Source organism: Pipistrellus hanaki (genome assembly GCF_964339955.1).
Source record: "Pipistrellus hanaki genome assembly, chromosome: 1".
NCBI lineage: Eukaryota > Metazoa > Chordata > Mammalia > Chiroptera > Vespertilionidae > Pipistrellus > Pipistrellus hanaki.
In genome coordinates this window covers 29,167,529-29,187,294 of record NC_140503.1, presented here as the reverse complement: position 1 = coordinate 29,187,294, position 19,766 = coordinate 29,167,529, and the positions used below count along the sequence as shown (strand labels likewise).

Sequence of the window (19,766 nt, the reverse complement as noted above, 5' to 3'; positions counted from 1 at the left end):
CTAAGGACAGATTACCAATGACATGTTACAAGTGTTACTAGTTCTCATCACTCGTCCACCAGGTAAGAGAGACCAAGGTCTGTTAATTCTCAGTAGATCATTAGAAGTCAAGTTTCCTGAGAGTCTAAGGCAGGGGTCTTCAAACTACGGCCCACGGGCCACATGCGGCCCACAGAGGAGTCTGATCCGGCCCGCCAGGTTTTTTGGGCAGTGAGCGCAGCCGAGGTGTTACAATAGGAATTAGTAGTTCATATAGTCCGGCCCTCCAGCTCTCTGAGGGACCGTGATCTGGCCCCCACTTTAAAAAGTTTGAGGACCCCTGGTCTAGGGCTACGCCTTTAGCTCTTGTTCACCTGTGGAGTGTGGGGATACTCTTTCTAGTAGCCATCAGGTGGGAAAGAGGCAAGCGTCTGTCCACCTCCTAGACTGTGGCTTGTGGCAAAGAGCTCCATTGGCCAATGAAGCTTGGTGGGAGGCGACTCCCCTTTCCTCCCACAGCTCCCCAGGTCTTTCCCCCTGAGATAGGCCACAAGGAATGGTTGAACTGGAGGAAATTGCCAAGGTCATTTTTATCATTTGAAGCCGCTTTAAAGAAGTGACTTGTGCTAAGTGGTAACTAAGTACTTCAAAACAAGTAACACTGGTCAGGGGAGTTTTTTTCTTTTTTAACCAGTTAGTATTGGTGACACTCCAGACGGTATCTGTTTTATTTAAACAAACTTTGCATGTTAGAATAGTTTTCACATTGACAGGAAAGTTGCAAAGATAGTACAGAAAGTTTCCAGGTGTTAACATCTTCCACTGCTACGTAGGTAGTGTTTCTAAGACAACACATTCGGCTTTGTTTGATAGACTTGAAACCTCAAGTATTTTACTGACATGAAAGTATATAGCAGAATTAAGTGGTATTTCATTTATCAAGTAACCTGAAAATAGCAACTAACACCTTAGCAAAATGATGGAAATCTTTAAAATTACCGTCATATGGTGCCTACTATATGTAAGTGCTCAACGAATATTTGTTGGAAGAATGAATAAATGAATGCAGATGCCCCTTTACCCTATTGAGAATCTTAAGTTCTTAGAGATTTCAGAAAAGATTAAATTACTACATATATAGTGTGTGTGTGTGTGTGTGTGTGTGTGTGTGTGTGTGTGTGTCGTGTTCTGCCTTACGTGGGCTGTGAAATTCTTCTGTTTTTGATATAAGGCATAATTCATTCATTCTTAATATCATGAAGTCTTGGTGTTTCCTCTGTTTATTCAGTTATTACTTTAAACTATCAATAGGTAACATTGAGCCGAAACCGGTTTGACTCAATGGATAGAGCATCGGCTTGGGGACTGAAGGGTCCCGGGTTCGATTCCAGTCAAGGGCATGTACCTTGGTTGCGGGCATATCCCCAGTAGGGTGTGTGCAAGAGGCGGCTGATCGATGACTCTCTCTCGTCGATGTTTCTAACTATCTCTCTCCCTTCCTCTCTGTACAAAATCAATAAAATATATTTTAAAAAAAAATAGGTAACATTGAATGCCTATTATTTGCCCCACCCTCCACATCCTTTTGAATATTAAGTATAAACTTTGGAACTTTTTTTCCTTTTTCTATATCTGTTTTCTTTCTTTGACTATCTAGAGTAGGGGTGTCGAACTCAATCAGAAAAGGGGCCAAAATCTAAAATCCAGCCTAAATCGCGGGCCGAATGGTTTACTGAACAGTCATAAACTGACAATGTCATAAACTGACAGCGGAGTGCAGTGATGACAGCGCGGTGCGGGCCACATTGCAAGGCCTGGCAGGCTGGATTTGGCCCACGGGCCTTGTGTTTGACATATGTGATCTAGAGTATACCTCTGTATACAATGGAGCATTGCTAAATCCCATACTGTTTTGTCAAAAAAGTTTAATTTTTCTCAGGATACTGATATCAGCATTAAATATTGCATGAAAAAATTATCTTGGATAGTACTCAAGTATACTTTTGTAAGAAGTCTTTGAGTTAAAACAAAAAGGAATAAAAACTCTTTGAGTTAACGGAAGAAACTGCCATGCTTTCATCAAGAAAAAGAAAAGTTATTTATTTGGAAGGTAGACTGCTCAGCAATTAATCTTTTTATGTTTTCAGAATTCAGCTATGGAGATGCTTTTGTCAAAACAACTTTCTCTCGATGTTCAAGAAAGCATGAAAAACACTGAAGATGAGCAGAAAGTCAATGAGCTGCAAAATCAACCTTTAGAATTAGATGTCGTGTTAAGAAATGAACAATTAAAAGAGATAGAGGTACGGGAACAAGAAAAACACTGACAACATGATTGCATTATTTATCCAGTGCAATACAATATATTGTAATTACTAAAAACTTGCTTGCACGGAGTGAAAAGTCTTATTTAACCTTTGCCTGATGATCAATTTGGTAACTCTATAATTATGTACTAATCAGTAAGTTTTATAAATCTTCCCATTTAAAAAGTGGGAGAGTTTAATGAACATTCGTGTTCATTCTGTTTCACAAAGTTCCTAAAAACTTACTTATGCAGTAACAAAATGCAGAGATTCTGACTTGCTATCATTCCTTTTCTTAGTCTTATGTATTCTTCAGATTTTGGCAAATTCCTTTTATTTTTCTAATTATCAACATTATGGGGTACTGCTTCTTTGTTTTTACAGCTCTGTTTACAAAATTTTTTATATGTATTTATGTACTAATAGCTACATAAAATAATCTAATAGGGCAATACATAGCCATGTTTTTTAAAAACGACCCCTACAATTTTAACCAAGTTTCTATAATAGAAAACATGTATCTAAGACAAGAGAAGGGATAATGCATGTAAATAATAAGATGAATCTGCATTTCAACACTGCAGAATCTTTTAACACAATGGGGTGATCTAATTGCTATTAAATGCTAGACCCATGGTGAATTTGAGTCTAGATTTTAGCGTAATTCAAGAGAAAAAGCCCTTTTAAACATCAGGACTTAACTTTCTCCATGTACAAATGAAACCTTTAGGACATTTTGGGATAGAGTGCGTTATTGGAAGGAAAGAGAATAGAAAAGAAAATGAATGAGTGAATAGGCGAGTGTGTACTTACTGATTTCCTTGACTTGTTTTTTAGGAATTCTATGCCCAATTGGAAGCAAAGAAAGCAGCCATTGAACCCCTGGAACAAACGGAATATCTCAGCACAACAGAAACCGGTGCCTTGGCTCTCCACAGTCCAAGGAACTCAGCGCAGCACTTGGACAGTCTGCTTCAGGCACTTACTGCTTTGAAGAAAAACAAAGAACGCCAATGTTGTCTTCTTAAAGATTTTCAGGAACACCTTGCCGCAATCGAATCCTCGCTGAAAGTCTTGTTGACAGAGAAGGAAAGTCTAAAAGTGTAAGAATTTAAGACTTGAGTTCATTTTATTCAAACACAGGTTCTATTACCCTGAACAGGCCCCCAGGTGGTTTTTGTTTCTTTGCTTGTTTTTAATTTTTTGTTAACATATCCTCACAGGATATATTTTTTCCATTGCTTTTTTAGAGAGAATGGAAAGAAGTGGAGAGCAGGGAGAGGGGAAAGAGAGACAAACATTGATGTGAGAGAGACACACCAATTGGTTGCCTCCTTTATATCCCTATTGGGATGCGGGATTGAACCTGCAACCAAGGTGCGTGTCCTTAACTGAGACTTGAACCCACGACCCTTTGGTACATGGGCTGATGCACCAACCACTGACCCACGCCAGTCAGCTCAGGCCCAAGGTTTTAAGACTTTATACTATAAAGAATATGATTTTAATACTACGTGTGGAAATTCATTCCATATGGAAGCTATTGAAGAAAACTTTGTTGGTTTCATGCAAAACAAAAGTATATTAAGGATATTAATTTTTTAATTAAATTACATTAACTTTATAAGTTAATTTGTTTAACATGGAATTCACACTGAAAATACCTGCAAAATATGTTTAAAGTTCTGTGGAATTCAGTATTTTAAAAAAAAAATTTTAATTGATTTTAGAGAGGAAGGTAGATGGAGAGATGGAAACATCGATGATGAGAGAGAATCATTAATTGGCTGCCTCCTGCACACCCCCCACTAGTGATCAAGCCAGCAAGGCATGTGCCCTGATGGGAATTGAAGCGTGACCTCCTGGTACATAGGTTGATGCTTAACTGCTGAGCCATGCTGGTCGGCTCAGTATTCTTTTGGTCAAGAATTTATTCTAATCTGTGGGGGTGAAAACAATGTGTTAATTATTTAGTATCAGCGTAATTGGTGTAAATTGTTTGGAACATATTTAATATATATGTATTGTACTGGTTTCTTTTAAAACAAAATGCATTTCTTTTGGCTTTGAAAATGATGGTAAATGGTACTAGATCTAGTCTTAATGTGTAAACAGTTTTTTCATTATTAAAACGTACTCTGTGCAAGGACTTTACAGAGTACTTTTATATGCATTGTTCCCTTCACTCTTCACTCTTCTCCTGTGGTTCTACAACTTTATGATGCTCATTTTGTAAACGAGCCATCACAGACTAATTGAAAGCCAAGTTTCTGATTTTACTCTAAAGACAGAGTGCTCTTCTAGACAACCTAATCTTTTCTCCTGTGAGTTCAAGACAGAACTGATTTCTTTAGATGGCATCTAACCTCAGGTTGATTTATAAGAAATGTTAACAAGCTCCATTTTTCTTTTCTTTTTTTTCTAGGGGATCACTGGACAGTGCAACCTATGTGGCCAAAATTCAGAGATTGCTGGCATCAATAGAAAAAGAGAAAGATTCCTTAAGCAAGTTGAAAATTGAATGGGAAACTATATCAGACTCGCTGAGTGACATGGACAAGAAGCTGTTGGAAAGCCAGGTCAGGCAGCTTGAACAGGGGTGGAAACAAGCAGAACAGCTGGTCCACAGGAAGTATTCTCAGCACGCACTGGAGCAGGAGGAGCTGGCATCTCTCATGGCTGAGATCCGAGAGCTGGGCCTCTCTCTGCAGCAGCAGCACCAGCGCCTCCGGTTGAGGCTGGGCTCCCTGGAAGGACAGGAAGGACAGGAAGGAAGGAGCACCGGCACGGTTGCCTTGGTTACTGACCTCCAGGCTGTCAAGCATAGGTTTTCTGTTCTCAAGGCGAGAGCTGAACTTCAGATGAAGAGGATTTGGGGGGGAAAAGAAAAGAAGGTTCTGGAAGATGCGATCAATAATTTGCAGACGCAATTGGAAGCATCGGAGCCATTACACATGGAGGTGGACAGCGAGATCAAGAAGAGTGAGCTAAGGAGCAAGGTGAAGGAGACCACCTTGTGGGTGAAGAACCAGTTAGGAGAGCTCGATGTCCCCATTTCCCTCCTACCGGACGGCATCCTTTCCCAGATCCGAAAGTGCAAAGTGAGGCACGACGGCATCCTGGGTCAGCAGCGGGCACTGGAGGCGCTGGCTGAGGAAGCGGGGGAGAGCATCCCTGACCTGCCCGCGCCCGAGCGCGAGGACCTGCATCACCTCCTCCGGGACCTGCAGGGTCAGTGCCAGGCGCTCGTTTTGAAATCCACCCAAAGGTCGCAGCTGTTGGAACGTAAACTGGAAGAAAGAAGCACGTTTGTTGCAGAAATAGGGAAAGTCCAGCTCTCGCTCCAAGGAAACGAAGCACGGATCCTTCCCCAGGTGGGAGCAGCCTCCACGGACGCCGACCTGCAGGACCAGCGAGCGGTGCTGACGGCGTCTCGGGAGGAACTGCAAGAAATCGCGGGTGGACTCTCCGCGCATCTTCAGGAGCTCCCGGGCCTCTGTAAGGACCTCAGTGTGTTCGAAAGACTGTTTCTGGACGACCAGTTGAAAAGCCTGGAGACCAGAGCCAGCAGGACACAGAGATTCGTTCAGCAGAAATGCAATGAGGTTGAGCACAAGATACGGTTTTCCAGAGAATTCCACGAGCAGACATCTGCGCTTCAGAAGGAGCTTGATGGCATACACCACGAGCTGCTCCTGAGTCAGGAAGGGGATGGGGGTGTGGAAGGGGAGCTCCGGGGCCTCCAGGGGCGCCTCCGGGGCCTTCGGTCCGGCCTCCGACAAGCACTGAGACTCAGAGACGCGTTTGACTCCCTGGGGCTCCACTGGGATGGCTCCCAGCTTGACACGCTGCGGTCCCAAGTGTTTGAAAAGGAGAGAGAACTCGAAGGAAAGATGAGGCAGTTGGACACATTTGTGGCAGAATGTGGCAAATATCAAGCATCGCTAAGTAAATTGAGGGCGATGGATTTGCAGAATAGGAAAAGGGCCGAAGCGCTACTAACAACCCCTCCTGCTTCTCCAGAACGCCGTCTGGTCGGCACTGGTGCTCGGATGCTGAGTCAGAGAATCGGGAGAGCCATCTGCTTGTATCAAGGGATCGCAAAGGAGTTAAGGGAAAATAAGGCCTTTGATGACTCCTTCAAAGAGAAAGAGCTGCTCCACACAAAGCTGTATTTAGAGGAAAATGCTACGTTGCTTCAGGCTCTCCAAAGTATAATACTAGAGTCCCACCCGAAAGAAATGGATGAGGAGAGTTTTCAGGAGAAACTAGAAAATTCCCTCCATGTTTTAAACCAGATAAAATCGCAGTTGCAGCACCCTTTACTTGTAAATTTGAAAATGGAACATATTCAAAAGGAAATGGATAATTGTGAAGCGTTTCGAGAACAAGTTCAGGCAGAAATGTGTGGCATTCAAGGTGTAACTGTCACTGAGAAGGAAAGAGAGGAAACACCTTCTGAAGCTCACAATGTGGAGACAAAATTACGTGACATTGAGGAGCTGCGCGGTCAGCTTAATGCGAGCATTGATATGCGCACGGTAAGTTTCTTTAAAATTGGGTAGTTAATGCATCCATCTTTATTTCATGATTTGATGTTTTGCTCTTTAGTTGATATCTGCACTTCTCAAGAAGTTAGAAAATGTACAGGCAAATCCTCCACAGGAGAAGGGCCATTTGCTAAGAGCCAGTTTGTAACCCCGACTCCTCCTACATCTAAATACAATGCCTTATCATTTGGAAAAGTCAAGTTTGACACCTTTATTTCTACTGCCTAACAACCTGTGCTGCTCAGAACAAAGTTTTTTGTTTGTGTTCTGGAACTGATAGGGCCAGGTGGGAGAAATATGGTGTGGAGGAAAAACACACAAATAATAACAACATTTACTTAGAACGTGCAATGTACTGAACATTTACCTTTAATCATCACAGCAACTCTGTGAAGTGGGCCCTATTATTGACCCCATTTAAAAATCAGGAGACTGAACTTCAGAAACATCAGGACTTTTCTCAGGGCCTTAGAACAGAACCAGGAATCAGCGTGAGATCTGTCTGGGTTTAAGGCTTACGTGCCTAATCTGCCCACAGTGTCTGATTTTATAAATCAAGTTTCATTGGAACATAGCACTGCCCCATTTCTTTATGGATTGTCTGTGGCTAATTCTCTGCTACAACCAAAGGACTGAGTAGCTGTATAGTCCATACCAGAAGCCTGATGCATGAAATTCATGCAAGAGTAGGCCTTCCTCCCGCAACTGCTGGCACCGGCTTCCCTCTGGCACCCAGGACCAGGCTTCCCTCTTAGCCCCACCTTATGAGGAAGGTCATCCGGTCTAATTAGCATATTACACTCTTATTATTATAGACTAAAGGCCCAGTATATGAAATTCGTGCATGGACGCGGGGGGGTGGGGGAGGGTGTACCCCAGCCCAGCCTGCACCCCCACCAATCTGGGACCCCTCGGGGGATGTCTGACTGCCTCTTGCAATCCAGGACTGCTAGCTCCGAACCGCTCGCCTGCCTGCCTGATCACCCCTAACTGCTCCCCTGCTGGCCTGATCATCCCTAACCACCTCTGCCTCGACCCACACCTAAGACCCAGGATTCCCTCCTCTGGCTGGTTGCATGCACCTAGGCTTCCCTCCCTCTGACCAGCTGCAGGCACCCAGGACCCAGGCTGGCTTTGTTCAGGCTCCCACAGCCTCAGGAGACCATGGGCAGGTGGCTTTGCTTAGGCTGCAGCTGCAGGCGCCTGGGATTGTGGGGCATGTGGCTTGTCCCTCTCTGGGCCGCAGCTGCAGGTGCTGATGCCTGGGACCACAGGGACCATTAGGTGTGTGGCTTGTCAATATCCCGGGGCACAGGTGCAGGCACAGCCGCTGGCTCCTGGGACTGCAGGGCAGGCAGCTTATCTCTCTCCAAGGCTGCAGCCTGGCTGGTCCCCATTCCTCTCTTGAGAGCTCATTTGTGCCTGGCTGGTCCCATTCCTCTCTCGCGAGCTCATTTGTGCCTGGTGGGCCCCCTTCCTCTCTCCCCAGTATTGAGTGACTGAGCAGTACAGTGTGATAGCATGAGGATATGACTGACATGAGAGTGTGATGACCATTTGCATTTTAGCTCTTTATTATATAAATTTGTGCAAGAATGGGCCTGTCTTCCCCTGGCTGCCGGCACTGCCTTTTCGCTCAGGCCCGGAGCCACCTTTACGCCTTCCCATGCTGCCTAGAGGCCAGGAGTGGCTTGGGTGGTATGGAATGCCCCCGGCCACTCAGTACCTGTGTATGCAAATTAACCCGCCATCTTTGTTGGGTTAATTTGCATATTTACTCCTGATTGGCTGGTGGGCGTCATGAAGGTCTGGTCAATTTGTATTTTACTCTTTTATTAGTGTAGATGACTGGCAAAGCCTCATATATTTAGTCCAACCCTTTGCATGAAAAGTTTGCTGACCTCTGTTGCAGAGTGACTCCACCATACCCCCTCCTTTCCTGCATTAATAGTGTAGATGGCTTAGGCATCATTGGAACAAATTGTGCTTAATATAATACCTTTTACTGTGTTTTCAGAATTATCACATTAAATTTATAGAATATGGAACTTAACCTAATTTTTTAATTCAAATAGTTATTAGGTAATATATTGGCACTACTTTGATAAATATAAGTTCTTTAAAAATGAAAAGTCATATTATGATCCCAAATATGTCCTTTAAATTGGTACTTAACAAATGTAGAGCAAATTGAGAGTATTTTTCTACTTAATGTTTTTATTGAGGTATAATTGACATGTATTAGTTTTGTGTATACAACATATTCTGTATTTGTACATATTGTTAACAGTCTAGTTAACAGCTATCACCACAGTTACATTTTTTTCTTGTGATGAGAATTTATAAGTTCTACTCTCTTAGCAATTTCAAATATGCAACATAATATTGGTAACTAGAGTGGCTATGCTATACATTACATCCCACAACTTATCTTATAACTGGAAGTTTATAGCTTTTGACCCCTGCTTCACTCATTTCAACCCCCATGCCTCTGACCACCACAAGTCTGTCTCTGTACCCTCTCCACTTGATTTAAAACATTTTCCAGAAACAAGGTACATGAATCCCCCAAATCATAAAATTAGTGCTGGACTGGAAGAGACCTTTAAAGTTATTTATTTCAACTATTTTTTGTTTTAATGAGAAGACACTAAGTGAGATTCTAAAAACTAAAGTTAGTGGCATAACTATTAATTTAAAAACACAAGAGGTCTGGGGTTCTTTGTTTACTTTCTTTTCATCTATTTTTTTCACAAGTATTGATTAAGATTCAATACATTAAGTATATTCCATTGGTTAATTCATGTCTAATGTAAGAACAGGAACATATATTATTAGACGATTCATGAGATTTATTTTTGAATTTAGATTCGGTTTTCTTAGCAAACTGGAAACAGTGTTATAAACGCTAGAGGCCCAATGCACAAAATTTGTGCACAGAGCAGTGGCAGGGGGAGGGAGGACATCCCTCAGCCTGGCCTGTGCCCTCGCGCAGTCTAAGAGCTCTCAGGGAATGTCTGACTGCCACAGAGGCGGGCTTCTGGCTGAGCGGCACTGCCCCTGTGAGAACGCACTGACCACCAGGGGACAGCTCCTGCATCGAGCATCTGCCCCCTGGTGGTCAGCACACATCATAGTGACCAGTTGTTCCACTGTTCGGCCAATTTGCATATTAGACTTTTATTATATAGGATTTTTAAATACTTGTCAAACTAAAAGTTTGAGATGCTAACTCCTATAAGACCTAAGGGTACATATTATGGATGCACCACAGAAAGTCAATGACAAAGGTCCCAGATGTCTGGCAGTTTTGTCATAGCATTTAATCTCCTTTTCACCAGGATGTCTTAAATGATGCTCATGAAAACATGACCCGCTATAACGAGGCAGTCTCCAGGGCGATGGGGGTGGTTGCTGCCCTTGAAGCCTTTGTTGCAACCCATAGAGTAGACCTGGATCATCCAGAAGAATCGCTGGAGATGCCTCGTGGGAAACAGGAGGAACTGGAATCCACAATAACAGACATCCAGAGCCTCAGTGAGAAACTGGGGGCCATCTCCAGCCCTGACGCCCAAGGACAACTTCAGTGCACTTTGCAGGAATTGGTTTCTAAGAACTCAGCCCTGAGGGAGGCAGTCAAAGTAAAAGAAGCGGAAATAGAAAGGTGGGTACTTCTTTGCAATGCTTTAAGAACATAAAGTGTAGGTTTCTTTACAATTAACATGTACGCAGAAATAATTTGGAAAATATGGAGAAGTTAAAAAATACTTTCTAAAGAAAATCAAATATTTTACTGTATTTTATATTTAATATTGAGTACATACAACGGAATGTTTATAAAAGTGGATATGGTATAAAGAATAATTGATAAAGCAAACAGCCTTGTACCCAGAGGTTCAAAGATAATCATCATGAGTTTTTAATTGTCTTGCGTGCTCCTTCCCTCTCCTCTCAGAAGTAACAGAAGTAATCTTTATCCTAAATATCTTATCATTTCTTTGCCCTTTAAAATGCTTTTACTATGTGTTTGTATTCCATTTTCATGCATGTGTATTCTTCTGTGACTTCAAAATCATCAGTGTTATCCTAAAGTTTATTCACATTCTTGTCTGTAGTAAAATTCAGTCATCCAGCTGTGATAAACATTCGGGTTGTTTCTAGTTTTTTTCATTCACAAAAGTTCTACCAGGAACATTTTTAAATGCAAGATCTCCCTGTGGGTTGTGATTGCCGGGTTGCACATTTTACATTTTAATTCCATATGATTTAATTCTTTTTGTTTAGTTTATCTACTAGCACACCTGTGTTACAATTTTCCCATATCCTTGCCAACACTTGAGGTTGTGGGATTTAAATTTTGCCATTCTGAGAGAATCCAAGATGGCTGCACAGGTAAACACCTAGCCGCAGCCGCACACAACAATTTCAATAAAATACACCTAAAATATAAAATGGACATTACCCAGAACGACATGAAAGTCGACTGACTGGAAATTGTAAATTTTGCCATTCTGATGGGTGAGAAGTGATATTTTATTGTGGTGCTAGTTTGCATCTCTATTATTGCTAATGAAGTGGAGCCTCTTTTTAAAAAAAATATTTCTTGGCTACTTATGTTTCCTCTTCTGAGAAATACTTAATTCAAGCCTTCACCCAATTTTTATAAGGTTGTCCATCTTCTTATTGATTTATAGGGATTTATTCTATAGTTTGGAGGTTGGGCTTTGGTGGTGGTATGTATTACAAATGTCTTTATAGGCTTTGTCCTCTGTCCTCAGGAGAAGGTCAGTAAAACTAACCTCCAGCAAATACCCTCCAAGTGAAAACAGCCCTACAGATTAGCTTTAATTCTCTATATTTTCACTTGTACTTAGTGAGGAGCCTCTAAATATTTCTTAATTCCTTGCTAGTTTATTATTGTGTTTTAAGAATTAAAAAAAAAAAATACCTGATACTTGAATTTTTAATTGTCTTCCATGGGGAATGTAGGCTGTATCTATTTTGTATACATAATCTTATTCACAGTGTGTTTTTTTTAATATATCACAGCATTATGCTGTATAAAAAATATGCTGCCTTTTACTTTATAACATGAGCTCTTTTTTTTATTGTAACAAAAGCTCTGTAAAAGTAATTAGAATTTCTACATAATATTTTATAAAACAGATTGTTGTCATTTACTCAGCTTTATCTTTTGTTACATATAGCGTGTGTTTCAATTTTGCCATTTTAGTAAATAGTCTGATGAGTAAAAATATTTTACTGTGCAAAAAGTAAGTTCAGGATACATTTCTTATACTGTATTGGGATTAATTCCTTAAAATAAATTGCAAAAGTAAAATTAATGGTCAAAAGATATGAACATTTTAAAGACTAAATGGTTTTTCTATAAGGTTTTCAAGTTACACTTCATTAGCAGTGCTAAAAAATACAGTTTTCCAACTTGGGTGTTTTGAGATCAGCTTTACCTGCCTGTTAAAGTTTCCACTTTTAACAGTCTTACGCAGGTCCCTGTGAGGAGAAGGTAGTCGATGAAAATCTGTTGAAATCCCCTGAATAACAAAAAAGAGAATTACATTCTGCTTATTTATTATGTGTTCCCATTTACCCTGGGATGTTCAGAATATATGGCACTAGATAAAATGTAATATCACTTCGCCCCCTAACCCCCTAGGTGTCTCGAGAATTACAAACGCTACGGGAACCTTAAAGAGAAGATTGGCGCTGACCTCAGCCGAATGGAAACAGCTCTTGCGCAGTCCATGGCCCCGCTGCCGGTGTCCTACAAAGAAGCTTTAGAGCGCTTGGAACAGAGCAAGGTAACGGGGTTTGCAAATCTCCAGGAAGACGGGGCGCAAAAGAGCGGCAGGAAGCTGGTGGGGGCAGCAGGGAACGTGGCTCTATTACGCCCCACAGCAAGCTTCAGCCTGACTTGTACCAAACACGAGAAAATTCTTCCAACCAAAAGCCAAAGGGGAAAATGAAGCACCGGTTCTGAGACTTAATCCGTGGTTGGGTTCCCAGGACAGTCCTCTCCTGAGAGGCATACTGTCCTTACTGCTCACCTTTTCTAGCGCTTGACCCTTCGTAATGTTTTGTAGGGCCTCTCTGGACAGATGACATAGGATTTAATGCAGTTGTCCTGAGTGTGAACTTCTGGTTACTTCTTAATATGCTATCCTCAGCAGTTTCCGTTTTTGCTTACTGTCATCTGTTAGAGTCTGTGGTATTATGTTATTAGGATTTAGTTGAGAACATTCTGAATAGTCTGGCTTACTATCCATCCCAAAACAAAACACAAAAACAAAACACCGAACTAAAGCCTTGGTGGTTGATACAGTGTACTGTGCACATTAACTTCCTAGTAAGAGACTTACAGTATAATAACAGAGGGAACTTTTAGGATCTTTAACCTTTAAACGTATATCTTACTTGCACGTAATGCAGAGGTAATTCTCATCTGTCTCAAATTGGCTTTCAAAAGGATTAAAAAATTGATCACAGAATACTTGTGGATGATGTAAAGTCATTTCCTGTTCAAGATGTTTTAAAGTTCGTGATGTTCAGAAAGATCAATAGACGTTATATTCTTACCCCTTTTCTTTCCTAAGGCCTTGGTGTCAAATCTCATATCAATTAAAGAAGAGTTTATGAAACTACGACAGATCCTCAGACACCTGAGACCCACACTCACAGACGATGACGGCATAGGTTTGCTCAGAATCGTGCTGGCTCTGTGGGAGAAATGGCTGCGTTTGCTGGAAGTTGCTAAAGAATGGGAGATGTGGTGTGAAGAACTGAAGCAGGAGTGGAAATTTGTCAATGAAGAAGTGAGTGCTTCATTTTCTCTTTTTGTTAATCCTTACCTGAGGCATTTTTTTCATTGATCTGTGAGAGAGACACATCGATTGGTTGCCTCCGCATGTGCCCCGACCGGCCACCAGGGTATGTGCCCTTGACCGTGAATGGAACCCGAGACCCTTTGGGTTGTGGCCGAGGGGTTAACCACTGGGCATCGCTGGCCAGGGCAGTGCTTCATTTTTAATAGTCAAACCATACAGTATTCCTTACCAGCATCTTTAAATTGCTTTATTATTTTCATTTTGTTTTTATATACAGTAGGTCCTCAGCCTCTGTCATTTGTTTTTATCACATATGTGTAATGCATAAATGTTTATTGAGGTCGCATCCTACTAAAATAATCTCCAAGAAATGATTCAAAATTTTTTTGTAATAGTGGAGTGTAGTTGTTATCAGATGGTGTTTAGAAATAAGTGACTACTTGTCCATTCGAGCTTTAAGATCTTTAACGTGAAGATGAATTAAGCCCTCTTAAAAGTAACTGTCTCAACCTGGCACTAAAGGTTAGAGTTAGGTATTATTCATAATAACCAACTACTTTGGGAATTAACTACAATTGTTGACTAAGTATGGGCCTAAAATGTCTGATATTCTTTCTGAAAACCATCTCAAAGTAACTTCCTTAATATCTGTCAGTCACACATGTTAATTTAACTATGGTTCAGGAATTACACATTACATATATTTAGAAAGAAATTTTAAAATAGTATAATATCTTAGGGTACTCTTTAATTCTTTAATTTTTCCAAAGGACCAAGTATAAATAAGGTACAAATCAATCACTGGAAGGTCTTGTGACAACTTAAAATCTTTCAGTGCCTCAGTTTCTCTATCAATAAAATGGGAATCAGTCCTGAGTGCAATGCAAGGATTCGGTGACATCATGTGTGAACTCCCTTCTCAGCATTGCACACAGCCTACTGGAGTAATTCAATAAACAGTGTCATTATGAATGGGAATGAGGCTAGCATGTCTGCATGTGTTCTACCTCTAATGAAGTACTGATTGGTATATTTCTCTCCTAAGTAAATTCAGCAGGAATTTTGACATGAATAAGAGAGAAGAACTTTCATTTAATATTTTGATTTGTTCCGGTTGTTGCCTAGCTTCAGACTTAGTGGGTGCAGTTTGGTGGAGCTCCTTCTGACCACCTCATGGGCGTCTAAGGAGAAACCATGGCTTTCTGCCACTGAAATCTGCAGGAGAAATTATTTATGAGAATACTCAACAGCGTCTCCTTCAGCTCCGAACGGCAGCGCTTCACTTTCATCGCACATCTTCAGGATCAGTAGCTGGGAACTGTGGGGTTCTGGCAGTGCAGGGACAATATTCCCTGTAAACAGACAAATGGCACTTTGAAGCAGGATACGGCATTAGGAGCCCTCTGAGAGCCTATGTTCTGTTTCCAGTCCTGCCGTGGTAAGACTGTATTTTACTAATTTCAGTCCTCTCTTTTTGTTTGTGGAATCAGGTTGAACGAGAAGCAATTATTTTAGATAATCTTCAGGAAGAACTCCCCGAAATCTCCAGAACGAAAGAGGCAGCCTCCACGGCGGAGCTCTCCGAGCTGCTGGAGGGCCTGCGCCAGTACGAGGAGACCGCAGAGAAGCAGCAGCTGCTCCTGCTGCTGCTGCTCCAGCGCTGCCACAGCGCCCAGCGCGCCCCCGCCGCCCGGAGCGCGGGCACCGCGGAGCCCGCCCCCGCTGGCCGGGAGATCGCCGCCATGCAGGAGCGATGCAATAAGTGAGTTTATGAACCAGTGTTACAGAGGCATGTTTGACAGCTCAGGTTTAAAGTTTAGAAAACACTAACGTTCAAAAATAAAACTACAAGAGGCCCGGTGGGGTCCCTCGGCCTAACCTTTGCCTGGTTGCAATCTGGGACCCCTCGTGGGATGTCAGACTGCTGGTTTCAGCCTGATCCTCCCACAGGCCTCTAGTCTATACTAATGATAATAATATGCTAATTAGACTGGAGACCTTCCAGGCAGAGGTGGTTAGGGGTGATCAGGCCAGGAGGGGAGGGCAGTTGGGGGTGATCAGGCCGGGAGAGGCAGTTGGGAGTGAGCAAGGGGGGGGGGGGGGGCATCAGTTGGGGGCGAGCAGGCCGGCGGGAGGGGCATTAGGTGGCAAGTAGGCTGGCAGGCAGAGTGGTTAGGAGCCAACAGGCAGTCAGGCAAGTGAGCGGTTAGGAGCCAGGGGTCCCAGATTGGAAAGGGTGCAGGCCGGGCTGAGGGACTCCCCACCCCCTGTGCACAAATTTCGTGCTCCTGGCCACTAGTATGCATATAAGATCTTTGGTTAATCTCTTCCCACCTTCCCCTCTACCCCCTTCCCTTTGAGCTTCATCAGTCTGTTCCATGTTTCCATGCCTGTGCATTGAGCATCTGCCCCCTGATGGTCAGTGTATGTCATAGCAGCTGGTCTAATAGTCGCTTAGGTTTTTATACATATAGATAGATTATAGGATAATGACAAGTGATATGACAGAATTGAGTCAACACAGATAAGTATAGGAAGGGATAGAAAAGATCATAACGATAAAACAAGCACGTGTTCTTCATCTTGGACTGAGGTCAAATAACACTTTGTTTTGTTTTTCAGTTGGCTGTTTATCTAAGTTAGTAGTCTGTATATTTATTATAGAAAGATTAGAGAATGTGGGGCATTACAAAGATTAATGTAAACCTCACCTTTAATTTTACCACTCAGCAACAACCACTGCCAATCACTTCTTTCTCATCATTTTTTAAAACTATGATTATGCTTTCAAACAAATTGCAAACATATTACTATATTGTTTTTTATCCTGCAGAATCATTTATCAGCATACCATGTTTATTTGAGTATGCCATTAATGCTGTCTAAAACATAGTTCTAAAATCTCTCATCATGTGGATATGCCATAATTTATTTAACAAGCCCCCTAATAGAGAAACTTTAAATTATATGCAATTTATTTTACTTTCATAAAACCACTGTGGTGAATAGTTTTATGCCACAATCTCTGTCTGCATCTGTAATTCATTCATTAAGGAAGATGCTGAGAAGCAGAGTCAGTGAGTGAGAGGATACAGTACATTTACAGCTGGAGACACTTGCCAAATAGCTCTCAGGAAAGATTTTACCCACCTCAGCGCCTCTACTGCAATTCTGGTTACATTCACAGCTAGTGGGGCAGCTGAGATATAAAGGCCAGTGGGATTGTCTGTCCCGCAGAACCTACCCATGTCTCCATTCTCACCTCTGAGTCATGGAGAAAAACAAGCTAGTGATGGCAAGTGTTATGTCAAGTTGAAAAGAAGGTATTATATTTTGGGATTAAAGTTTTGGAGCGGGTTTTGATTGATACATGAATCAGAATTTGATATATGTTTGTGTATATCTACCTAATAAAAGAGTAACATGCTTATTGACCTTACCTTGGCGAGGCCCACCAGCCAATCAGGAGTGAGTACACAAATTAACCCAACAAAGATGGCTGGTTAATTTGCTTATGCAGGTACTGAGCGGCCGGGGGCGGGGAGGGACACAGGTGTTCCCACCGCCCCAGCCGCTCTGGGCCTCTGCGCAGGTGGGAAGGCAGAAAGGCTGCTCCGGCCAGAACAAAGGCGGTGCCGGCAGCCAGGGGAAGGAAGGCCCATTCTTACACAAATCTTCATGCATCGGGCCTCTCGTAGTATATAAATCATGGAAACTAGCACTTTTCTCTCTCTCTCTCTCAAAAAAAAAATATATTTTGTGAGCTATGCAGATATCGTGTTAATTGTTGAAATAAAACTATTTCACAGATGAACAGGATAGAGGTACAATTTTATTTTGATGCTATATTTTAGGCTTTTCCAGAAAGCTCAAAAGAATAAGGAATTGGTACAGAACGAAATCCAAGAGAGACATTCCTTCACAAAAGAATTAATTACGTTGAAGAATTTATTTCACCAGACCACATCTTCTCTGGAAAATCTGGGATTACAAGACCACCCAGAAAGGACAGAGCAGTTTGAGGTAAGTCAGAAATGAACTTGTCAATGTGGTGGGTACAGGTTTGCAGTCTTGAATCCAGAGTCCTTGGGACAGAGGTAACTCAGTGACTAGAGTGGAGGGAGCAGTCCAGGAGAGAGGAAAGCACATGAAAAGGTCCCGTGGCACGGTGTGGGCAGAGTCAGTGTGCTTGGAGAGCAGAGGGTTAAGACCAGGTTGGGAAGTAGGCCAGTTTGGACCAAGCAGCCCTTTTTCAACCATTTTTTAAGTGTGTTTGTTGAACAAGGACCCCCAACCACTCCTGAGTAGCATGTTGGACAACTCTCATTTGTAAGATGTAATAGCATCTGATAGGGTGGAATTGTTTTTATTTACAACGCTTCTGACAGTAAATGTGTGGTACCCTGGCCCCTTCCCACCCCAGCCTATTCTGCAACTCCCTATACACGAGCTGGGTGTCCTAATATTCAGTCAGTTCTAACCCTAACTGCCAGGAGTTAGCACAGGTTAATTCACACACTGAATGACAAGTCCCAGGTCTCTGACTGGCAGGTTGTATATCCCCTCCTACATCCTATATCCTTTCCAGGTTCAATAATTTGTTAGAGTATCTCACAGAAGTCAGGGAAACATTGCCCTAGCCCAGCGATTGGCAAATTGCGGCCCACGAGCCGCGGTTTGCCGCTCTGTTGACGAATGAGTTTGCCGACCACTGTGATAGGGGCTTAATCACAAGGAACAACAACAGCCTGTAATTATTGGAATCGAGAGTCTAGGTCAGTGGTCGGCAAACTCATTCGTCAACAGAGCAGCAAACCGCAGCTCGTGAGCCGCATGTGGCTCTTGAGCTGCAGTTTGTAGATCACTGCTCTAGACGGTTTGGCTCAGTGGATAAAGGGTTGCCCTGCAGACTGAAAGGTCCCGGGTTCGATTTCGGTTAAGGGCACATGCCCAAGTTATATGCTTGATCCTCAGTAGGGGGTGTGCCAGGTAGCAGCCAATCAATGATGTTTCTGTCTCTCTCTCCTTCTCCTTTTTTCTCTGAAATCAATGAAAATATATATTTTTTAAAAAGTCAGGGAGACACTTTACTTACTATTACCGATTTATTGTGAAGGACACAACTTGGGAACAGCCAAAGGGAAGAGGTGCAGAGGGCCAGGTATGGGGGGAGGGGTATGGAGCCCCCACGCCCTCACTGGGTGTGCCTCTGTCCGAGCACCTCGATGTGGTCATCAGCTCCAGTGGGCGTCCGTTACGTATGCATGATTGGTATGGAGGGTCCGTTACGTAGGCGTGATTGGTTCAATCATTGATCGTTGGTGACTAGCTCAACCTCTGGCCCCTCCCCTTCCCAAGGGAAGCAGAAATTTCATTCCAGCTGTTACCAACTACAGGGGTTCGTTCTCCTGCCTGCACCAAAGCCAACCAAATGCCAACAGGAGCGTGTAGCAAAGCAAGTAAAGGTTCATTAGTTAAAGAAATGGCGCCAAACCCGGGGTCCCAGGTGAGCATGGCACTGAGCTGAGGGCTTCAGGGATGGGCTGTGTAGGGAAGACCATTCATCGTGGTGGTGAGGGAGCTGGGCTCCTGTTTAGGTCCTGGTTTTGTTGATTGGTCAACAAGGGTAGGGAGAAGTTGACTGTGGCGTCCGGTCCTGCCGTCAGCCATGGCATTGCTCTGTCTGGTGTTGAGAGGGGATGGTTGGGGGAGTCGTTCCGCTTTTCTAGGTCTAGAACTGAAACACCACTGAGGCCCGGCTGCCGTCTCCAGTTTGGCTGAAGTGCTGTCTCTGTGGCCAACAGACCCAGGCCTTTGTTCCTAAGGTGACTTGATGCCCACCAGAACCTCGGTGTCCCGAGGGCTTAATGATTCAGGCGCTAGGGAGAGGGGCCTGCGTGAGCCCAGTTGGAACCAGAAGAGGAGGAGGAGAAGCGGACAGATGAAAGAAATGAAGTTTCTGTGGGGCCACAAGTGTTGGTTCCTCTGACAACCAGCCCCTATCATGTAGCTGCTAGTATCTAGGGGCACCAAAGGAGGCATCTCATTTGCATAAACTCAGGTGTGGGTTGAAACATAAATAACAACAG

At 42.9% G+C, this 19,766-nt stretch overlaps 1 protein-coding gene across 4 annotated transcripts in view; it reads left to right on the top strand.

The window, feature by feature from the left end:
- SYNE2 (spectrin repeat containing nuclear envelope protein 2) overlaps positions 1 to 19,766 on the top strand; it is a 299,775-nt gene that overhangs the window by 151,103 nt on the left and 128,906 nt on the right. For all 4 annotated transcript variants that reach the window (XM_084866238.1, XM_084866237.1, XM_084866235.1 and 1 more), the window contains 8 exons: positions 2,127 to 2,282; positions 3,123 to 3,388; positions 4,711 to 6,826; positions 10,177 to 10,499; positions 12,510 to 12,654; positions 13,447 to 13,665; positions 15,168 to 15,439; positions 17,532 to 17,700. In XM_084866238.1, the coding sequence (XP_084722364.1) occupies positions 2,127 to 2,282; positions 3,123 to 3,388; positions 4,711 to 6,826; positions 10,177 to 10,499; positions 12,510 to 12,654; positions 13,447 to 13,665; positions 15,168 to 15,439; positions 17,532 to 17,700 (3,666 nt within the window). The remainder of the gene's footprint in view (positions 1 to 2,126; positions 2,283 to 3,122; positions 3,389 to 4,710; positions 6,827 to 10,176; positions 10,500 to 12,509; positions 12,655 to 13,446; positions 13,666 to 15,167; positions 15,440 to 17,531; positions 17,701 to 19,766) is intronic.